Source organism: Amblyomma mixtum, chromosome 9 (genome assembly GCF_055824585.1).
Source record: "Amblyomma mixtum isolate Tamu chromosome 9, ASM5582458v1, whole genome shotgun sequence".
Classification (NCBI taxonomy): domain Eukaryota; kingdom Metazoa; phylum Arthropoda; class Arachnida; order Ixodida; family Ixodidae; genus Amblyomma; species Amblyomma mixtum.
This window is the reverse complement of record NC_143020.1, coordinates 82,524,119-82,543,652: the sequence shown is the minus strand read 5'-3', so window position 1 is coordinate 82,543,652 and position 19,534 is coordinate 82,524,119. Positions and strand designations below refer to the sequence as shown.

The 19,534-nt window shown below is 46.3% G+C and overlaps 1 protein-coding gene across 1 annotated transcript in view; it reads right to left on the bottom strand.

Annotated features, from left to right (window-relative positions):
* Positions 1–5,759: 5,759 nt before the first annotated feature.
* Positions 5,760–19,534, bottom strand: part of LOC149329878 (uncharacterized) — a 55,259-nt gene continuing 41,484 nt past the window's right edge. The window contains exons 5-7 of the mRNA XM_089559316.1: positions 14,615–14,730; positions 10,722–10,892; positions 5,760–6,626 (exon numbers count right to left, since the gene is read on the bottom strand). Of these exons, the coding sequence (XP_089415442.1) occupies positions 5,775–6,626; positions 10,722–10,892; positions 14,615–14,730 (1,139 nt within the window). The 3' untranslated portion in view covers positions 5,760–5,774. The remainder of the gene's footprint in view (positions 6,627–10,721; positions 10,893–14,614; positions 14,731–19,534) is intronic.

Here is a 19,534-nt window from a genome sequence, read left to right as displayed (position 1 = left end):
CCGTAATATTCGGAGCCTTTCCGACATGATGCTGGCGGTGATGTTAAAGGGGGAGCGGGATCAGCCTTACAATAGACGTTCTGTCAACTGATCCGCCTGTGTCGCATAGCCTAAAGAAAATACAAGTTCTACCGGTGCCCCAGAAGGTTATTTTATCTCAGAATTTGAAAATAGCATTGTTATTGCGCGTCGCTTAATTAGCGGGTCTGCTGGGAAGCCAGTTGTGGGAAGCTTTCACTTGATGAATCCTACCAGCTCAGTCTGCACTCAAATTCATCTCACTAATCAAAAAAATCTCTGCCTCTCCCGTAACCGAGAGTAGAGTAAGCATGAAATGTTTACGGGCCTAATGTCATCTCGGTGGACACCCGAACCGCACCGTACAGGAAGGGAGGAACGCCACCACCCGTTCAGCGCGATGCCTTGCCATTTGAACGCAAGGTTTTTTGAGGAAAGGAAATGGCGCAGTAATTCTCTGCCATCTCGGTGGACACCCGAACCACACCGTAATGGAAGGGAGGAACGCCACCACCCGTTCGGCGCGATGCCTTGCCCTTTGAACGCAGCGCTTCTCCCCCGGGCCCCTGTGCGCCTGCGCGGCTTTGATTCGATGCGCGAAGCCCCTAAGAGATCACGTATGACAACGAAGTGTATCGTGGCATTTATGTGCTTTTTGCACGCGTTATTATAAATCGGAAATTATAATTCCGTGCATTATCAAACGCACAGCGACTGATATCTTGATAAACATTGAGAAGGCACTGGCAGCAGTTATTGTTTGTGACTCCTTTGAAGACCAACCGGCGCTTGCATGCCGGTTGCGTAGGAGGGCTTACAGAGTCTCGTTAAATCGCGTTAAGTCTCGTACGGTGCCCGGATGTTCTCGTTTCAGAGCCCGGATGGCTGGATTTCAGTGCCCGGATGATGGCTCTCGGTCTCTGCGTGACGTCACCACACTGCCGACAACAGGGGCTAAAAGCATTTCATGCTTAAAAACCAGGACACCTTATTATAAGTAGTAGTAGTAGAAGACGTTTATTCGGCCAAAAGTTACAGGCCGAGCATATCGACCGCCTGGGCGACCAGAAGTCGCTGTTCTTCCTCCCCTTCAGCGCCAAGCCAGTCGAGCCAGGTGGTGATGGATAAAGAAGGTGGGGGGTAGGAACCCGACTGCTGAATCAGCTGGGCAATAGAAGAGTCAATGGGCAAGGTCCGCATAGTTACAGGGGCAGTTGGGACAGGAAGGGTCCGATCGATAGCGATAGAGAAAGAGGCGAGACGGGGTGATGATTGCATTCATTTGAACGTGCCGAAGAAGGCGAGCCTCCGGCACTGTGAGTGATGGATGAGGGGGAGGGTAAAGGCGTTTGTCGAGGCATTACGTTGCATATGACCAACAGTTGCGCAGCTGTAACGCATTGGGATGGGTTGTGCTTATGTTTCACACATTTTACATTTTACAAACACAAGTATAAGCATCCTTTTTTTTTCAGTTCTTGGTTTTGTGCCGCATGTATATATCAATTACCTTTGGGAGATGCATATACACAACAAACACTATAAGCGCCTAAACACAATGAACTATTTATATTTGTCCATGAACATGCTGAGAGGAGATATTTACACATGAGGTTAGCGTCCGCCAGGTGAAGCATATTTATTTTGCCGGCATCACTAGCGCAAAAAGCGGCGTTGTTTGTATACACAGTATGTACAATGCGATTGGTGCCATTAATAGGTACGCATACATAGTGTACATGATTGCTGAGTTAGGATGAAGCACATAAGCATGATACATACACAATACCACCACACTGACGCATGTACAATGTAGTATATAGATGCACACATAAAATGATTTTTTTTTCTGTTTCATTATGGTTTGCGGTTGGCTTTAATCTTTTGACTATGTTTTATTTGGAACGAATTTTGAGGAACTTTTACTCTTGTGAAACTACGCGTGTAAGAAATACAAAGCTGTTGAACCACCGATGTGTGCTTGTCGAACATTTAACGTGTCCTTTTTTTTTTGCAAATGCTTCGGGAGAACTTTGTCGGAGCGAAGAAAAAGGTTCTGTCCGTAGTGCAGTTCAAGCAACCTAAGAAATAGATGTTCTTATGAATGGCTGTCCTAAAAAATTTATGCGGCGGATTACGTTTGACGACGAATTATCGCTGTTATATCTTCCACGACACACAACACAAGAAGGGCAATGTAATCTCACTGAAGGGATATTTCTTACCCCTGAAGTTGCTTTCCACTCCACGTCTTATGTTGGTTTAACCTAGCTCGGTTACTTGCGCAAAGAAAACATTCTTGAGAGCTTAAGGGTGCAGCAGCTTGAACTGCTAATTTGCCGGTATGTATGATGACGATGATGATTGTGATGATGTGGTCGAGAAACATTTTTTACTCCACATTTTAGAACGGTGACTTTTTAGACTAACCAATTGTTTCCTGCTTAACTGTTAGCGACAAATAAAAATAGGTTAGTGTTACACAGGTTGTTATAAACAAAACCAACACAGTAGTATTCGGGCTGGCTGCATGGATCATGGTGATGGCAAGTATACATCGTCACAGGGTTGCTAAGGATAGTTATAGCTACCAACAGATCAGAATTGGCGCTGCTTCCTTGAAAGTTTTCTGAATGAATTGTACCATTCACATGAAGTGCGCAACTAGTGAGCTGGTTGGCAGCACAGGTAATCTGCCCAATATTGCAAATGAATGGTTTCACTATGGTATTTTGTAAGATTGGCTTTCGCCAATACAGTTCTAATATTGAGCCAATTAGCTGTGCTGCTTGGGAAGAACGTAGTTGGAGATCTTAGGAAGGGGACAGGCAAGAGCTCTTTTAGAGTTCCAGAGTTCCACATGGCTCTACCTAAGGCGCGAGAAACTTCTCGTAGGCTTTGAGTCTCTTCTTCTACGACTTAAGAGAAAGCATACGAGGAGACCGCTTCCTGTCACCACAGTACATTTGATATCGAAGACAGCTCTTGAGAAAGCAGTTCACATAGACTTTTAGCTGGTCAGTTAGCTTTAGAAAACATGAGCGACCGCTGCTCGATGCACCCACAAACCCTGGAACAAGGAAAGCGGATAATATATGAAGCTCTCCGGCTGACCTTGGGACAAAATGGAAGGAGGTTGTGAAGTTGTTGGCATACAAACACGGCCGGATGTTACGGACCGGAACTATGAAGCACGAAAACGTTGTCTTACGTCCCAAGACCTAGACGTCAACTAGACCGCTCCACAGTGACGTAAAAGCATGACTAAAATGAGTAAATCTCAATCCAGTGAAAAAAAATCCAGTGATACCAGTCTGTGTGGCGGCGTTCCCACTGCTGCTTTACTTCGCTGGCACGTTGTTCTTTGGTTAGCACACGTTTCGCAGGTGGCCTCTCCATCAAAGGTATTGGCACGGCGAAGACAACACCTAGTCCAGATGTTTCCTTCTTTCGCTTGTGAAACTGACGCACATATGCTGTGGTCACCTGGAGACGATGTTCGGAATGACCACCAAACCTACCAGCTCGGTGTCCCACTTTACCTACGGTTAGATTTTGTCGTTCGCCGACGTGTCTACCCAGGATCATGAGCACGCCCAACCTCAGCCTCTGACTGCGGCTGATGCGATGGTCGCGAGCCTAGAAGTGGGCTCCCCGCAAGACCTTCACTCTCACCCAAAGAAAAGACAAAGTGGCCCATTAGTAGTAAAGAGAGAAAGAAACCTTTAAGGACATGAAGGAGCTAGACACCGCAGCGGACACGGGACAGAGAAAGAAGACGACACAGGGCGGTACTTGCAACTAAAATTTTATTTGAAATTTGATGGCTTTTTAAAGACAGAGGCACGTGTGATCTTACAATCAGGTAAAAAGGATGAATGAAAAGCAACAGATAACAAGACCTAACTGACAACAATGCACATGAAAGATATTCGAGTCACAATCTACAGAAATTTAAAACGTTATGCGATGTTCATCATGCGAGCCACAATCTACAGATATCAGAAGTGTTAAAAACCTTCGACCGCATGTGGAAGCATGAAAACCAGAAGACAAAAGACGAAAAAGAACGTCAAAAGGAAGCAACCCAACCTGTTACCTGTCAAGAAAACCTAGTTCTTTTTGGAGGATGGAAACCGAAGGCGAACTAACGCATTCATCCGGTTGCGAGCGCAAGATGGCAATGGCCTCTACAATCTCTCTCTCAAGCTGCCCCTTCCTTCTTCCAACAATCTGGGTCTGGCTGAACTGAGGGCAACAACCCCGACACTTTTACCTGATTGTAAGATCACCCGTGCCTTTGTCTTTAAAAAGCCATGAAGTTTCAAATAAAATTTTAGTTGCAAGTACCGCCCTATGTCTTCTTTCTCTGTCCCGTGTCCGCTGCGGTGTCTAGCTCCATGTCTCACCAACTGGCCTACACTTCTACCCTCCTAACAAATCTTCTATTCAGCCAAGGGAAGAATTCAGTAGCTGGGTGGCCGGTAACCCTTGTACAGGGCACCGCTGGAGGCTGCTGACTTGCAGACTACTGAATAATCTAGGCTTGCGTGTCCAGGTTGCCGGTTGTCTGTGCCGCCTCCCACTGCTCGTGTGTCTGGCGTCGACCTGCTAACGCCTGATCTGGTTTATCCTGGCATCACCCAGAGGTATCATAGAGCGTGGGGCTTGCTCAGCACAAAGGACACTGAACCCTTTGTGGTTTGTGGGACTAATCTTCCAATGTGTCCATGTCATTCTGTGTGGGTGGAAGAGTGTAAAGGTGCGATTGGTCAAATTCCATCCATCTTGATTCCGCACCATCGCCAGAGACAGTGTTCAACAGGCGAACGTGCCATGAATAGCCTAGGCCTGCGTGACCTCCTTTCTCAGCCGCGAAGGAGATAAAGAGCTAACAGTTTCGTGTTGATGACTCGTGCTACCTTTATTGTGCTTTGGCGAATGATATGATTGTAAAAACTTTTCGCGGCATAAGAAGTTGCCTTTTTAAGTAACTGACATAGCATAACGCAACGCCGAGCAGCAAAACGAGTTACTTTTCTTCCCATATCCCTTTTTCAATTGGTAATGCCAGCTGTTTCTCTCTCGACCATTAATCCACTTACCAGGCATCGACACTTGGTGCTTGTCATCTGAAGCGGTACGCATATCTCCTAAAGCGAAATGTACGGTATGGACAAAAGTTTACGGCACGCGGCACGCAGCGCGCAGAGAGAGATTTATACGCAGTCAGGCAAAGCCGGCTAATGAAAAGCACAGAAGCATAAGTAAGCATGCGGCTCCATTCACCGGAACGTATAAAAGCTGAATGGATTGCGAGTCAGAAGGGAAATAACTTTTTTCCCGCAAATATGCATCCAGCGAACTTTCGTCCGTTTACTGTAATTTTGTGAAGATAAGCCACAGGAAAAAAAAAGATGAAAAAATATTTATTTCGTCAGCATGTGCAAGGTTTAAATATTGCAAACTAAATAAAGTTGTTGCTACAAGTGAAACAAAGGGGAGGAGCCCTCAGAAGGAATCGCGTGGAGCGTCTACGCAATAAATACATAAATGGATACACTTTGAAAGTGTTCATGTTATTACAGCACAACACAACACAGCCGTCTTGGCATCCGTCATCCAGCGGATTCACAAGTCTAATTCTCTGTTTACAAGAATGCGATTCAGGCAAAACCCACGGCCCCGACCAGCACGAAACAGAGAACCTAATGCCCAAAAAAGGGATGCTGGTTTTTGTTTTCGTCGCTCTGTGCCTAGGTACTTTTTTCAGATGGCTTTTTTGGTGGGCTCGGCGTGCGGTGACGAGACCCTGCCTTCGAGTCTTTAGACTGGGATGGGCTAACACTTCCCTCCTTCGGCTCTTTCGATTTGCCACTTTCTGTCCTCAAAGCGCTTCTCGATGAAGGGCTGCTGCCCCCGTGTTGTGACCTTGACTTGCTCCTCGAGCGGCGAGCAGGAACTGACTGTGACGAACTCACTGCAGAAGGAGAGGTCGTCCTGGACGGAGAGGTCGTATCAGGAGTTTCCCTGGGCGTGTTTGTGTGTTTCTGCAGAGGCGAAAGCGACTGGGTTGCACTCGACAGCGGCGAAGATGCTCTAGGCAGCGGCGAAGTGGCAGACGAAGACAGTGGTTCCAGAGAGAGGGTCTTCGAGCTGGTTACGGTGCTTGATTTTTGCTGAGGCAACGTGAGTGACTTAGCGCCAGGGTGTTCCGGTACGGACCTCTTGCCAACGGTGAGTTCCAGGAGCCGCAAGAAGGCCTCTGATGTCTTTACAGGCTTGTCAGATGGGAAGTGCCTCTCGTCTTCGACCAGCATTGAGTCCTCTGGAGTAACATCGGGTACGCGGAGCCTCGAACTGTCGGCGTCAAAGTCGAGTTCGTAAGAGAGCGTGGACATCTTGGCGTCCGAGGCGTCCTGTCTGGACGACGACGCTCTGGAGGAGGTGCCGGGGCTCCAGAGACTGGTGAGTGATTTTCTGCGGCCAAAGAAGCGGCCGTTCGGGCGGTTTTTGGGGCTGAGAGTTTCTTTACCAGACGAGGAAAGCCGAGGAGCTTCCTCAATAGGAGCCGGCTTCTTGCTGCTTTCGGCTGCCTTGCCTTTCTTCTGTGTGAGACGAAGACCAAGAAAAGAAGCCGATAGGCCGAGTTAAAAATGCGAACTGGTTCCAGTGCTCCAGCTATAAGAATTACTCATTAAAAGCGCACTGTTCAGTGGTTAATAAACTCAGTACAATGACTTTTGATTCATAACAGTAGACTGCCGCATGTTTTCAATTGGAGGAATCGGTGTAGCAGTATAGGTTCAACGGAAAGGATGGAAGGAAGAGCTGCATCTCTGTCCATGTCGCATGATTTGGTAAATTTATAAAACTTGTATTTACTCGACACTGTAGGCTTTAAGGCCTATGGCAGAGCATGAAAATTGAGATGAAAAATGGTGCCCACACAATGGTACATAATGCGAAAATTATATGACCACATTAAAAAAACTGGTGCTGCTGCACAAGTTACCGTCTAAGAGAAATTTTCAGTGCGCTACCGCTTATGGTGACCCTTCTTCGCACTTAGCCCTTGTGTGAAGCTTGGTTTATGGCAGGGTGCTCAACTGCACACTGGGATGTGGGCAACCTGCCTAGCGGTTTGCGAGTGAACTGGCAGCTAAAGGCAGTTAACTGGCAGTTAATGGCAGGTGGCAGTTAATGATTGGTCGTGAGAGGGTACTCGGAAAGAGAAACCTGGGTCTCACAAGAGTCCACCCATAGCAGCACCTGCCATCGCAGGGTAGTGGAGTATCGCTTAACCACTGCACCACTGCGTACAGAGTGGAATGAGAACTCTCACGGGCATTTGAATGTAAAGTATAGAATGACCAATTCTACATATACGGGCATTAACCCATTATTGTTATCTGCATGCTGGAACACAAGTGAAACTGATGTGATAGCGAACCTATTCTGCATTAGTACAAACTACAGAAATTGACCATCAATTTTTTGTGTACCGATTCTACAGCAATAAGCTTGTGCTCTTTTACACTGTCACAGTTGGCTGTAGTTGTAGGAGTGAAAATTTAGGTACGTTCGATGAGGCAAAATATATTTCCAGATTACCTTAAAATTTCGAGTGTGTTGTGCTGGTAATAACGCTAAATATTACTAGGAATCGACATGAATTTTTTGACGTGTCAAAAGATGGGAAAAATTGGAGACGACGAAATTTGTTTTTAAGCTAGAAGGTAATAATGCAGTCGCTTTTCACAACTTAAGACACAGAATCTTGACTAGCTCGTGTTCGGGACGTGCTGTGTTCCATCGCCTGTACCGCCGTGTATTTGCCAGTTTTCTAAAGATCCACCTGATGCTCGGCTTTCCTGGTGTGAAATGGTTGGGAAAAGCCAACCGTTGCTTTGAAGGGTAAGCGATTATTTCCGCCGTTGAACAATTTAAATCCGCCAGAACCTTCAATATTACCTGACAATTGCGCGATTATATTGCATACTTGCTCTGTGGAGGATTCCCGGAGGACAGTTCATCGGACCTATTTTTTGATCGGGTGCACTCTTTGCTCTCTTTATTTTTTTTTTCCTGTAGACTAGTCCGAAATCGCTTAAATGTATTTTAATGTTTTCGATTCCCTTTTCGCAACACCATATAACGAGAGCTTATTGAAACAAGCGCGACTATCCCTATTGCATAAATGCTCGTATATTTACGGGGATATGCTCTAATGATCATCTATGCACTTAATAGAACAGATCATCCAAACTTGTGTTTGGCGCATGATAGCGCAGTTGCTTATGCGCCATAAAACCCCATATAACTAACTAGCTCTAATGATCACTCATTAACTGCAAGATGTGATTGGGTGCGTTCTCTAAGCATTGTTACGCATCATTTAATGTGGGCTTTGCTCTGCACAGCGTTTAAATAGTGCGTTGGCTTGTAGTAGGAGTAGTTTGTCGTGATTTCTGAATTCTTTGGAGCCCGAAGAACTCGGTAGCACTTCCCTAAAGCATTACAAAATGGATCCCTGACACGCTCTGTACGATTAAGGCGTAAGCCATGCTTCCCCATTGAGTGAAATCCCATAGGTTGTGTGTATGTGCGTGTGTGTCTGTTGACAATCGGTGATAGCGATAAAACATAGCGTCCTTATGCAACCTGGCAGGAGGTGGTTGGTTTATGGTTTATGGGGTTTAACGTCCCAAAGCGACTAAGGCTATGAGAGATGCCGTAGTGGAGGGCTCCGAAAATTTCGATCACCTGGGGTTCTTTCAGGTGGTGAAACTAATGATTGGTAACGCGAGGTTGCCCGGGAAGAGCAACCCGGATCACAAAGGTCCAACCGAAGGCAGTACCGGACATCGCAGGGCAGTGGCGCATCCCTCAATCGCTGCACCACTGCGCCAGGAGTGGTGTGAGGACTCCCAGGGATGTATGAATGTACAGTTGAGAATGACCTCATGCGCACGGTAGGCGCAGTGTAATGCAGTCTGATGAGGCAGCTGGTGGGTGAGGGGAGGGCGCGGGCCGTGGTAGGGTGGGGACTGTGTTCACAAAGTTGGTGCGCAGATCAAAAGGGGTTGGCGGCGTCACGGCGACGGCTACCTAGAGCCATGCAGAGGTAGAATGAATTGCCATCTGCGTGGTATCGGGTTACATCACGAGGTAGCGCGCAGCGACTGCGTTCAGGAAATGTGCGGCGGGCTTACGCGGCGGGCAACTGCAGCACTTTTTGAGAATTTCGCAATATTCAAAGATTCAAATCTATGTAGGCTGTAGGTGAAGCATGCCAAGTGTTTTTGCACTCGACGTAAAAATAGTGGCGTAATGGACGGTTGAATTTTGCGCTTCTCCTCAACGCACCGGGGGAGTGCATAGAAACTCAGAGTGACGTCACAGAAGGTATGATTTCAAATTACGGCTGTCGTCAGCCACGCCCTGCCCTGACTGGTTAGACGCTGCCAAACAACTCTCGGCAGGGTTTGCCTTCGGTGGCGTTGGTTTTTTTCCTTCAAAGCAGGCGTTAGTGCGTTGGAAATGTACTGATACCTTCGATGACGTCATCCTGCGCCCCCACTTGGCGTTATGCGCTGCGGAGAAGCTTGAAGGATGTCCGGATTTTAATCAGCGATTACTTCACTATTTCAAGTGGTAGCCGAAAAACACTTCGCATGCAATACCTCAAAGTTTCACACATTCGATCCTTTTAAGCTCGTTGATTTCTAAAACCTACGCAGTTTCGTTTTAAGCAGTGTTAAGTGTGTCTTTCGAGTTTTTGGTAACAACTCACTTCGTGATCTGGGCGTAAATATGCTGCAAAAAGCAAATATCTAAGTTCAGAGCTTTTTTTTATTGCACGCCTTACGTCCGTTGCGTTCAGAACAATTCTATTCACATAAGTGACAGTCTCTTGCTCCTGAGCTACAACCGGGAGTGAGAATGTTCTTCACAACTATAGCCTCGTACACATGAGCCCGACGCTGCGGGTAGAGTCGGGGGTCGAGTTGAGCGAGGTCAACCCAACCCGATGGCTGTCTGTTTACATGAACTCGATACTAGCGAGTCGACTCTCGCGGCGCGCCCTGCGAGGCGTGACCGTAAGAGTAGTAAGTCAGCGCCCGCTTCTGGTCTCCCCTGCCGAAAATGCATTCCCCAAGCATGAAAGGAAATTAAGAGCGATTAGCGGAGGGGCTGCAAGTCAACCCATCCTCTACAGTCTGGCTGGCCCCGCCCGAATCGACGGTCGCTTAACTCGACCCCCTAGCCTATACATGAGCTCGACAGCCGGTATTCAGGACGACAGATTACTCGACCTGACTTTTGTCGGGCTCATGTTAAAGCCCCAGTATGCAAGTCAAAAGGGCTGCAAATCATATCGCTGTTTTGGCTTTCGTCATGCTGTGGAAGAGGAGCATCTTTCGAACATTTGTGTTTTAATTGAAGCCTTTTTTGCGTTCATGTTTAATCAACCAGCCTGCCACTTCGGTATTTATTCTGTACCTTATTGCAAAATATTTATCGATTTATACGCATTTATTCACTCTTTAGTGTGTGTGGTAGCTACTAGTCTTTTTATGTAGGGCTTCAAATCCAAAGACATGGGAAGTAGCGAAGGCACTAGCTCGGAATGAACTCTTGGTGAATGCGGGTTCTGAGCACACTGAAGGCAGTGTGGAAAATCGTAGAAAGAAGTTTACCTTCCCGCGACTTTCCGCGGTACCACGTCTCTCGAACAGAGCCAGGTCTCGGTCCAGAGGGTTGATAAGGTTCCCGTCAACACTGCGCATTGAGGCCGCGGGCTGCTCTTCGTCCACATAAAGTATGGGCGACGGATGAGCTCGTGGTCTGCGCGTCTGTTTCGAGCGGAGCTGCGAAAGACAGGTAGTGAAGAGAAGAGTTATGCTGTCGCTGCATGGAGTGCAGCAATTTACCGATGAGTGGTGTCGCAGTCCAGCTACCTTTGAAGCTTGGGGTAGCTGACGCACGCTTCAGAGCAGAATTGAGGTGAAAACTTTTTAATGACGCGAATGATAACAGGTACGGAATACAAACCGTTGCAGCATACAGCGCCCCGTTCCTAGAGCTTAGTAGACGATCGCGTCACCAACAATCTACGTAGTTCTGAAATCCATAGTATGACACATGCGCAATGGAATGTATTTGCTCCTAACACCTGTGCGTTGCCCAGTGTTGGTGCTCTCCTTCAAGGATACATTGGGAATGAAAGCTAAATTTAACTAAAGAGTAAATTGGAGAAACCGACCACTGTGAATCTAACAACTCCGCGTAGCATTAGTGCTAGTTTAACGGTCAGAATAAACGATGAGTGTACCTATCCCGTGTTTACGCAGACCGATTGGCACAGGCACACTGAAGTGACTCTTTCGATTAAGAAAAATCTTTGAGGTTCAGGAGACCGCCTTCATTCCACCTCCGAACATCTTCACATAATTGCTGCAAATTACAAGTTATTCAAGAAAAATATTAAAAAGCGGTTGTTTTGGGTTAGCCCTCTGAAAGTTTCAGCGATGGCATAGTCGTTTCGGCGGGAGCAACAATATCCCGGCGTACATCAATTAAATTTATTTTAAGGGCTTGTAGTGTTTTTTCACTTTTCTGAAGTTCGTTCTCTCACGTTTTCGCTAATTTTATTCCTTTCGTTTTTGCATAGTGCGAAGTTGACTTCTCGAAGTCATTTTAGTCATTTCGTTTTTGCATAGTGCGAATATGACTTCTCCAGTGACTTCTTCTAAGCGGTCACTGGACAATTTGAAGAACTTAAACAGATTGGGCAGGACGTTTTGGTCCGGTGGTAACATGACTAGGTAACGAGGCAATGGTCTAGTGAGGTTATCATCGCCATCATGTAGGCTGCGTCCGCTGAAGGATAGGTTGTGTCCTGCGACAGCTGCAATCACTCACCCTCGCAAACTATCTTATCTGCCATTCTGGATGTCTGCAGCCGCTAGATAGGTTTATCCAATCTGGAAATATATACTGTTCTACTTAGCGAGCACAGGGGTCCGGTTCGCAGCATTAGATGAGCTTCCATTTCCCGTTTCTTCTTTCTAATTTCAGGTAGGACCACATTCACTTTTCATTGGTTCCTTGCCCACTCTGCTGTTTTGCTGTGCCTAATCTTTGCCCCTGTAATTTTCTTTTAAATACCTAGTCTCTGAATGACGCTTCCATTATCCCAGCAGATGGCATACTTGTCACACTTGACGTCGCCGCTTTGTACACAAATATTCCCATTAATGAAGGTATCGACGCACTCTTAAAAATTCTAACTCAAAGTCCTCACCCGCACGAAACAGAAGTGTACCTCACGCTACTTGAATTGGTACTAACACTCAACTACTTTGAATTCAATTCTTCTTACTACCTTCAAGTATTTGGAACAAGCATGGGCACTCCCTTCGCACCCACCTACGCGAACATTTTTATGGGGCTACTAGAATCTAAACTTCTAAATTCATTTCTAAAAAAACCACTCATATACCTGCGGTACATAGACGATATTTTCATGATATGGGAGCATGGGGCTGAGACCCTGAAGGCATTCGTCACACATTTCAATTCATTCCACCCCAGCATTAAATTCACCTTCAACTCCTCGAAAACGCAAGTCAATTTCCTTGACACCACTGTCCATTTAGAAAATAGCAAGCTCAAAACCACACTTGACAGGAAGCCTACTGACCGACAACAATACTTAGATTTCACTAGCCATCATCCAAGACACTGCAAACAAGGTATATTCGTAGGACAGGCAACGAGACTAAGAAGAATATGTAGCGACGACGATGACTACCTGAAACACCTCCACTCGCTAAAAAACACACTAATCACCAGAAACCATCCACAGACAACCCTTAATAATGCGTTCCAACGAGCAACCACTTTGAAACGAGATGTAGTTCTTAAAAAACGAACAAAAGCTAACAGTCAACGACCTCCTGCACTTATAACGAAATACTCAAACGCGCTTCCAAACATAAACAATATCCTGCGGAAATACCACCCCATTTTAACTGGTAACGACCGTCTCAAGAAAATATTTCCCGACGCACCAAGGGTAACATACAGACGCAACACAAACCTGACGGACATCCTGGTGCATGCTAGGCTCGGTAAGAAACCACCACCGACAGTAACTTCATGCTCTCGACCCAGATGCAAGACATGCAAACATTTACAAAGGGACACTACGGTTAAAAGTACGGCAAGCGATTTTAGTTTCGATATAAAGACCAGTTTTGACTGCACATCGTCCAATATTATCTACATGCTCCAGTGCTCCTACTGCCAGAAACAATATATCGGAGAAACCGGACAAACAATGAGTGCCAGATTAAACGGGCACCGGGCTGACACAACACGGAATGAACAGAAGGCAGTGTCGACCCATTTTAATCAACGCCATCACAAATTCGACGAACTCAAATTGTTCATTCTTCAGTCAGGCTTCAAATCGACTAGGGACAGAAAATACAGAGAAGCATTCCTAATCCACAAATTTAAAACACTGCAACCAAAAGGGATCAACATGTCCAGAGGAAACCTGGAATCTCTCAGGTACATTCCAGGGTCAGCATAATTTTAAATTAACAAATGTCTTGCACGTGGTCAGACTATTTCCTAGAACCTCACATAAGTATATTGTCGCTCCTTGCACCCTTCCCAAGTCATATCTTCCACCCCATTTCCGGCCTTGTCACCCTCTTCCTTTGTTCACCTTTTTTTTTCTTTTTCTCCTAATCCCCTGCTACCAGTTCTCGGAAACCATGACACTCCTGTTACCCCCTCTGCCCCCACTTTTTGGCTTTCTCTGAACACGAGCCATTCCCCCCCCCCCTGCCTTGTCCTTCCTTGGAAATGCCCCCCTTCCTTTCTCCTTCCAGTGCCAGCCCCCCCCCCCCTTTTTTCCCTTGTTATCATTTCCCTGTACCACGCTGACTAATCCTTTTATCTGAGTTTTGCAGGTTCACCCAGCGCCTCCCCCCCCCCCCCCCCCCCCGTCGCAGCCCCTTCAAAGCCTTTTGTTCATTGCATACCCCCCGGATATAGGTTGTTGCACTATTGCAGCCTAGCGAATGATGATTCACCTCCCTCCCCTTCCTGACAGGCATCCCCTCCCACACCACTTTCCTTCCCCACCCCCGGGGCCTTCCTCCTCGGAGCGAAGGCCCTATATAATCCCTGCCGATGATGAACGCTTTGCCCAGACGAAGACAAGTCCCCTTGTCGAAACGTTGGCTCTAGCAAACTGAGGTTTTCCCCTCCCTTGTTCATTTTGTGATAGCTAAGCTATAGTCAGTTCAATTTCAACATGTCTCATCACCCTCAAAGTTTTTCTCATGTAGATGAGGGCTATGCATACTTTGCCGTCACGGACATTCCAGACTCTACTCGGCACTGGTTGCGATGGTCGACACCGGTAAAAGCGAAGTCAGTGCAGGAACCCTATTGTGTGAATGTTGTGAGGCGTTTGCTGGCGACCAGCCGCACTGTGCCAACATGCCGGAAGCAAGCGAGGCTTAACCGACCTTCGACAAAGCTGGCACGCTTGTGTCGACGGCTCACCAACCTCTCGGCTGTGCAGCAGGTATCGTCCCAGTGCATCCAAGGTCAGGAGCGTGGTCACGATGGCGCCAACAGCCCCGAAGAAACCCAGGATTTGCAGGCCAAGCCTCAACGGGTGCCCTGCGGACAGTTTCAAAGCGAGCAGTCTAGAAATCAATCAATCAATCAATCAATCAATCAATCAATCAATCAATCAATCAATCAATCAATCAATCAATCAATCAATCAATCAATCAATCAATCAATCAATCAATCAATCAATCAATCAATCAATCAATTACTCAATAATTCAATCAATCAATGAATCAATCGATCAATGAATGAATCAATCAATGAATGCATGAATGAACTAATGAATCAATGACTCAATCAATCAATCAATCAATCGATCAATCAATCAGTGAATGAATGAATGGATGGATGAATCAATTAATCAATGAATCAGTGAATTAATGAATGAATGAATCAATCAATCAATCAACCACCTTACCTACCTCCCAGCTACGGTTGGTTGAATCAGTGAATGGTGCATATCTGTGGAGAAAGGAGTCGACAAAGCCTCGATTCGCGAGTGATGCTTGGTTGAGAAATTTGAAAACAAGAGCATTAATACGGCCTAATCGGCTTTGATAGAATCGCCTTATATTGCAGCAAATCCCTAAATCCGAGAAGATTGGAAGTGGGAACAAAAAATAAAAGATGCAAGCAATACCACGTCATTGCGTCAAGTCCTGTCTCTCCATCATCTTCCGTTCTGCTTCCGTAACGGCGAAGGTGCTCAATATCCGTCATTCAAGATGCGCAATAGATTTGGTAATAAGGATCACGAATTTCCGCTTGGATGACAGATGGGAAGCGAGCCTAGATTCTGAAGCCGATCTTCAGCAGCAGCCCACGCAAATACAGAAGAAAAGCCCCCGCTGGTAATTTCGATTTGCGACTAGCTGGTAAAATGGGCAATCTGAGATAGAGGTTGACGTAACATATTGCAAAACGGCCGGATGTCGATGAAAGACACCCCAATATGCGGCTCCCGCATATCGCATTCGGCCTTTTTCTTGGCTTCCTCTTGCACCGAAGTCCCACGCCCGAGGATAAGCTCGCGCATTCTGAAGTGAATAGCTTCCAGCTCACTACAGGATAGCTGGAGTGGACTTCCTCTCAACTTTTATTTGTTTATTTTTCCATCAAGAAATTTCTTCATGAGATAAGCTTGAATTTGGTGCTATCCGGCGCTAATGTGTGCGTTTACTGTTAATAAAGCAGAGGACCAGTGAACTTGGTAGTGACGAAGGGCAAAGGATGGTCGCTTACAATAACGGTATGCGTTCTGCGGAGAAGCAGACGTAAGCAGGAGGTGTGGTGAGTGATTTAGGCGAATGAGACCGGGAAATATGTCCCATAAGGCCTCACTGCGCAAGCGAAACGAATTTCACAACGCTCAGATACAAGTACGTAGTGAAGAAAGGAGGATCCGGATCAGTTGCGTTTGCCTTCGTAGGGAAGGTTTAATGTCAATGCCAGTTATTAGACCGGCGACATTTAGCACGTTAGCGTTGAGGCCCTCCTTCTAGAGGAAATACGGCGTCGTCGTCGGCGTTGTGAGCAAAAAATCTACGGAGAAGGAACTTAAGTGGCCGCCTAGGTAACTTGAACCTTGTGGCGTAATTACAATCTGCACTCCCCCCCTCCCCCCACCCCATCCTTAGGATGTGCGAACCTGAGCAGCACTGTGGCAGAGCTAAATCTATTGATTGGTCGCTCGGGAGGAGCAACCTGATTGCCCAGTAAAGGACTAGGGAAAAATGATCGGTGGAGGTGAAAACATTTATTAGGAAGGGACAGGAGGTATGTTTGGATCAGCCCTTAAAGGACTGATCCTTACAAGCACTAGGTGGAGGTCCCTAGTTTGGGAGCCCAGTGGCAATTTAGCATCGACAAGCACGAAATATTGTGTAAAAGCAAAGTTTTTCTTCCCGTGTAAAACACCGCCACACATGCCAAAATGCGATTCAGATGTCCACTGGCCCAGGAAAGCCAGTTATCCACCTTTCCTTTCCTCAAAATAAAGGGGTTCTAAACCTTGCGCTGTTTTCGAGAAAAGGAAAGGCGGATAACTGTTCGCGCCCCAGATGAAAGTTGATGAAGGCACTCTGCAATCTATAGCTTGAGTGCGTGCTGCTTTCAACACGAGGCGCATTTGGTAGCGGCGATAGCCTTTGCGGTTTCACGCAGCGGCATTTTAAGCTGGTCTGTTCGCTGCGCCTTCCCAGTCGTGGATATTGATGTTATTTCTTTTCCTGTCTCTTTTTTTCTATTCTCCCAGAGTGTGCATACAACGATCTGAACCTCCGGAAGAGTGCTTTCACACTAAAAATTTAGAACACCGGAAATTCTTTACTTTGCATGACATCGCGTAGCGTAAGGCCGCGTTTGCATTTCCTTTCCACGAAAATGCGACCGCGGCGTTCTGTATTCTATCCTTCAAAAACCGCTACTTTGGGCTTAGGAGCCGAAGGTCCAAGCCTTCGAGTCACAATGGCGAATTTCAAAAACAAACTTTTTTTTTTGCCTCTGCTACCAACGGGTGCGTTCCTAAATCGACATGCCTAGCCTGAATGAAACTGCGCCACCAACTGTGAGGGAAGTGCATATCATCGGAATTGATTCCTAGTTCGGGCACTAGATGGCACTGGCCTCCTGCAAAGGTTGTCGTTGGTGGATCAAAGAGAGCGAGTAGTAGAAATATCGATTACGTGCTGTGGTGTCAGCAAGAGACGCTGACCTTTGCGGAAGTGCTTAGTCCCTCAGTATGGGTGGTCGGCAATCGGATGCGAAGTTCCGATTTCTTCCCAGAAACAGGGTGGTCTGGGCACGTCTCTCACTATGAAGAAAAAGCTAAGCTAAAAGAAGAGAGGGCACGAATCGCCCATTCCTAAGCCAAGGTGCTTGTACTTCGATGCAGAAACTAACTTTGGGGCGCTGTCGTAGCGTTCATGCGGACTCACAAGCAGCGCAAAATCACAAAAAAGTCATGTCTAGAGCCCGGATAGATGTATGTGCTTGATTCCTACAGCAGGCCCACCACGAAGAGTACCCCTTCTCTCATGTCTGTATTCATTCCTTTTCTCCTTCCTACATTCGTTACGTAATGGTGTGGTACAGGTGTCCACTGCGAATGACAGTTATTGCGCCTTAGATCTCCTCATAGCTGCTTTTCCCCACCCGGTACTAATTGTGTATAAACGAGTTATCTGCTCATGGATTTGATTTTCTGAATGTTGCACACAACTTCCAAGCGGTATAGATTTTCGTCATGTGGCGTACATTGGAATGACGCCTGTCAGCCTACTTTTGAACACGCGTAAAGATTCAAATGTCAACTATGGGTTTCTGCATAATATTTGGTTTCGGCTCACTAACACTAGGGCTTTTGAGAAAGGTCAAGTCATTCGATTGGTGGGCTATATATTGCAAAGCTTAATCTAGTACCATACTGAAATGTATTCCTGGTTTGTTCAGAGCGCAAAAAGGCGCGATGCAATGTCGTTTCGTTAAATATGATGTCTGCAAGCTATAGCAAGAAATCAGGTGTTGCTTTCCAAGTTCGATGCATGAGTCATATGACAAAAACAAAAAGACAAAGACAAGTAGAAGAAGTCATTGGGAAGAAATGCTTTCCTCGATAAAATGCGTGCAGGGAGTGCATATTGCGAATATCTGCCGAGACATACCGTTTTTCAGCAAGCAGCAGGCAAGCTGTGACCTACTTATATGTACAGTACATGCACTGTGAGCCGTTTACGGAATATGATGGCAAGAATATTTAATCTTATTGGTTTATTATTTAATTATACCGCACCCGTTATTTTGAGCTCCAGAAACAAATGAGCGCATTAAAGATCTAAACAACCCCAAAAATTACGGTCGTGCCGGGCGACCAAACTATCAACTTAATAGAACTTTCAGTACCAGCAATATAGGATGCGTTTGATAAGGCCACATTTTGTCGCCGAGATTGCACGCGTTCAAAATCAGCACATTCTTCCGCTGTTTATAGGTACTCTCCCTAAATCCACTGAATGCAAAGAAATTGTTGTATAAGCAGCCCTTTATGTTGTCTTCTGGAATGGCGTTCCTCTTGAAGGATCAAAGGCACAGCTGCGCCACCTACATACCGCTTACTACACTGAAATGGAATGGAGGGTTGTACAACACCGACGAAGCTGCCTCTTTGCTTAAAGGGCAACTGCATAGGTTTTCAGAAATAGACGAGCTTAAGAGGGTCGAATGTGGGAAATTGGTAGATAAAGCATGCGAAGTACTTTTGGGCTGGGATTTGAAATGGGGACGTAATCGCCGATTAAAATCGCGACAGCCTTCAAGCTTCTCCGCAGCGCACAATGCCAAGTGGGGGGCACATGATGACGTCATCAAAGGTATCGGCACAATTTCAAGGCATAAACGCCTCCTTTTAAGGAAAAAACTAAAGCCCCCGAAGGCAAAGCCCACCGAGCGTTGTTTGGCAGCATCCAAAGAGGCACGGCAGGGTGGCGTGCCATGAGATGAGAGGGTGGCGACGCCGATGGCGAGGGTGGCAAGAGAGGGTGGCGACGCCGGACTAAGAATGACTCAGGGCTTATGCGAATGACCTAGATGACGCTGAAAAAGTTACTAAAATAGGCACTAAGACATAGGATAGAGTCATAGATGCAGTAAAATCACACTTGGAATGGAATTAATTGTGGAGTAGAACTGAAACTGAGATATAATCAGAGTTGGGTAAAGACTGACCAGAGAAACAAAGATGTCATCAATTTTCCTGCGTATAAATCCCATTAAGAGCTTCTAGATTTTATTTTTATTATTAAGGGATCATTGCAGGCCTGAAAAATGCCATTTAGACAGGTTTTCGGCGCCGGAG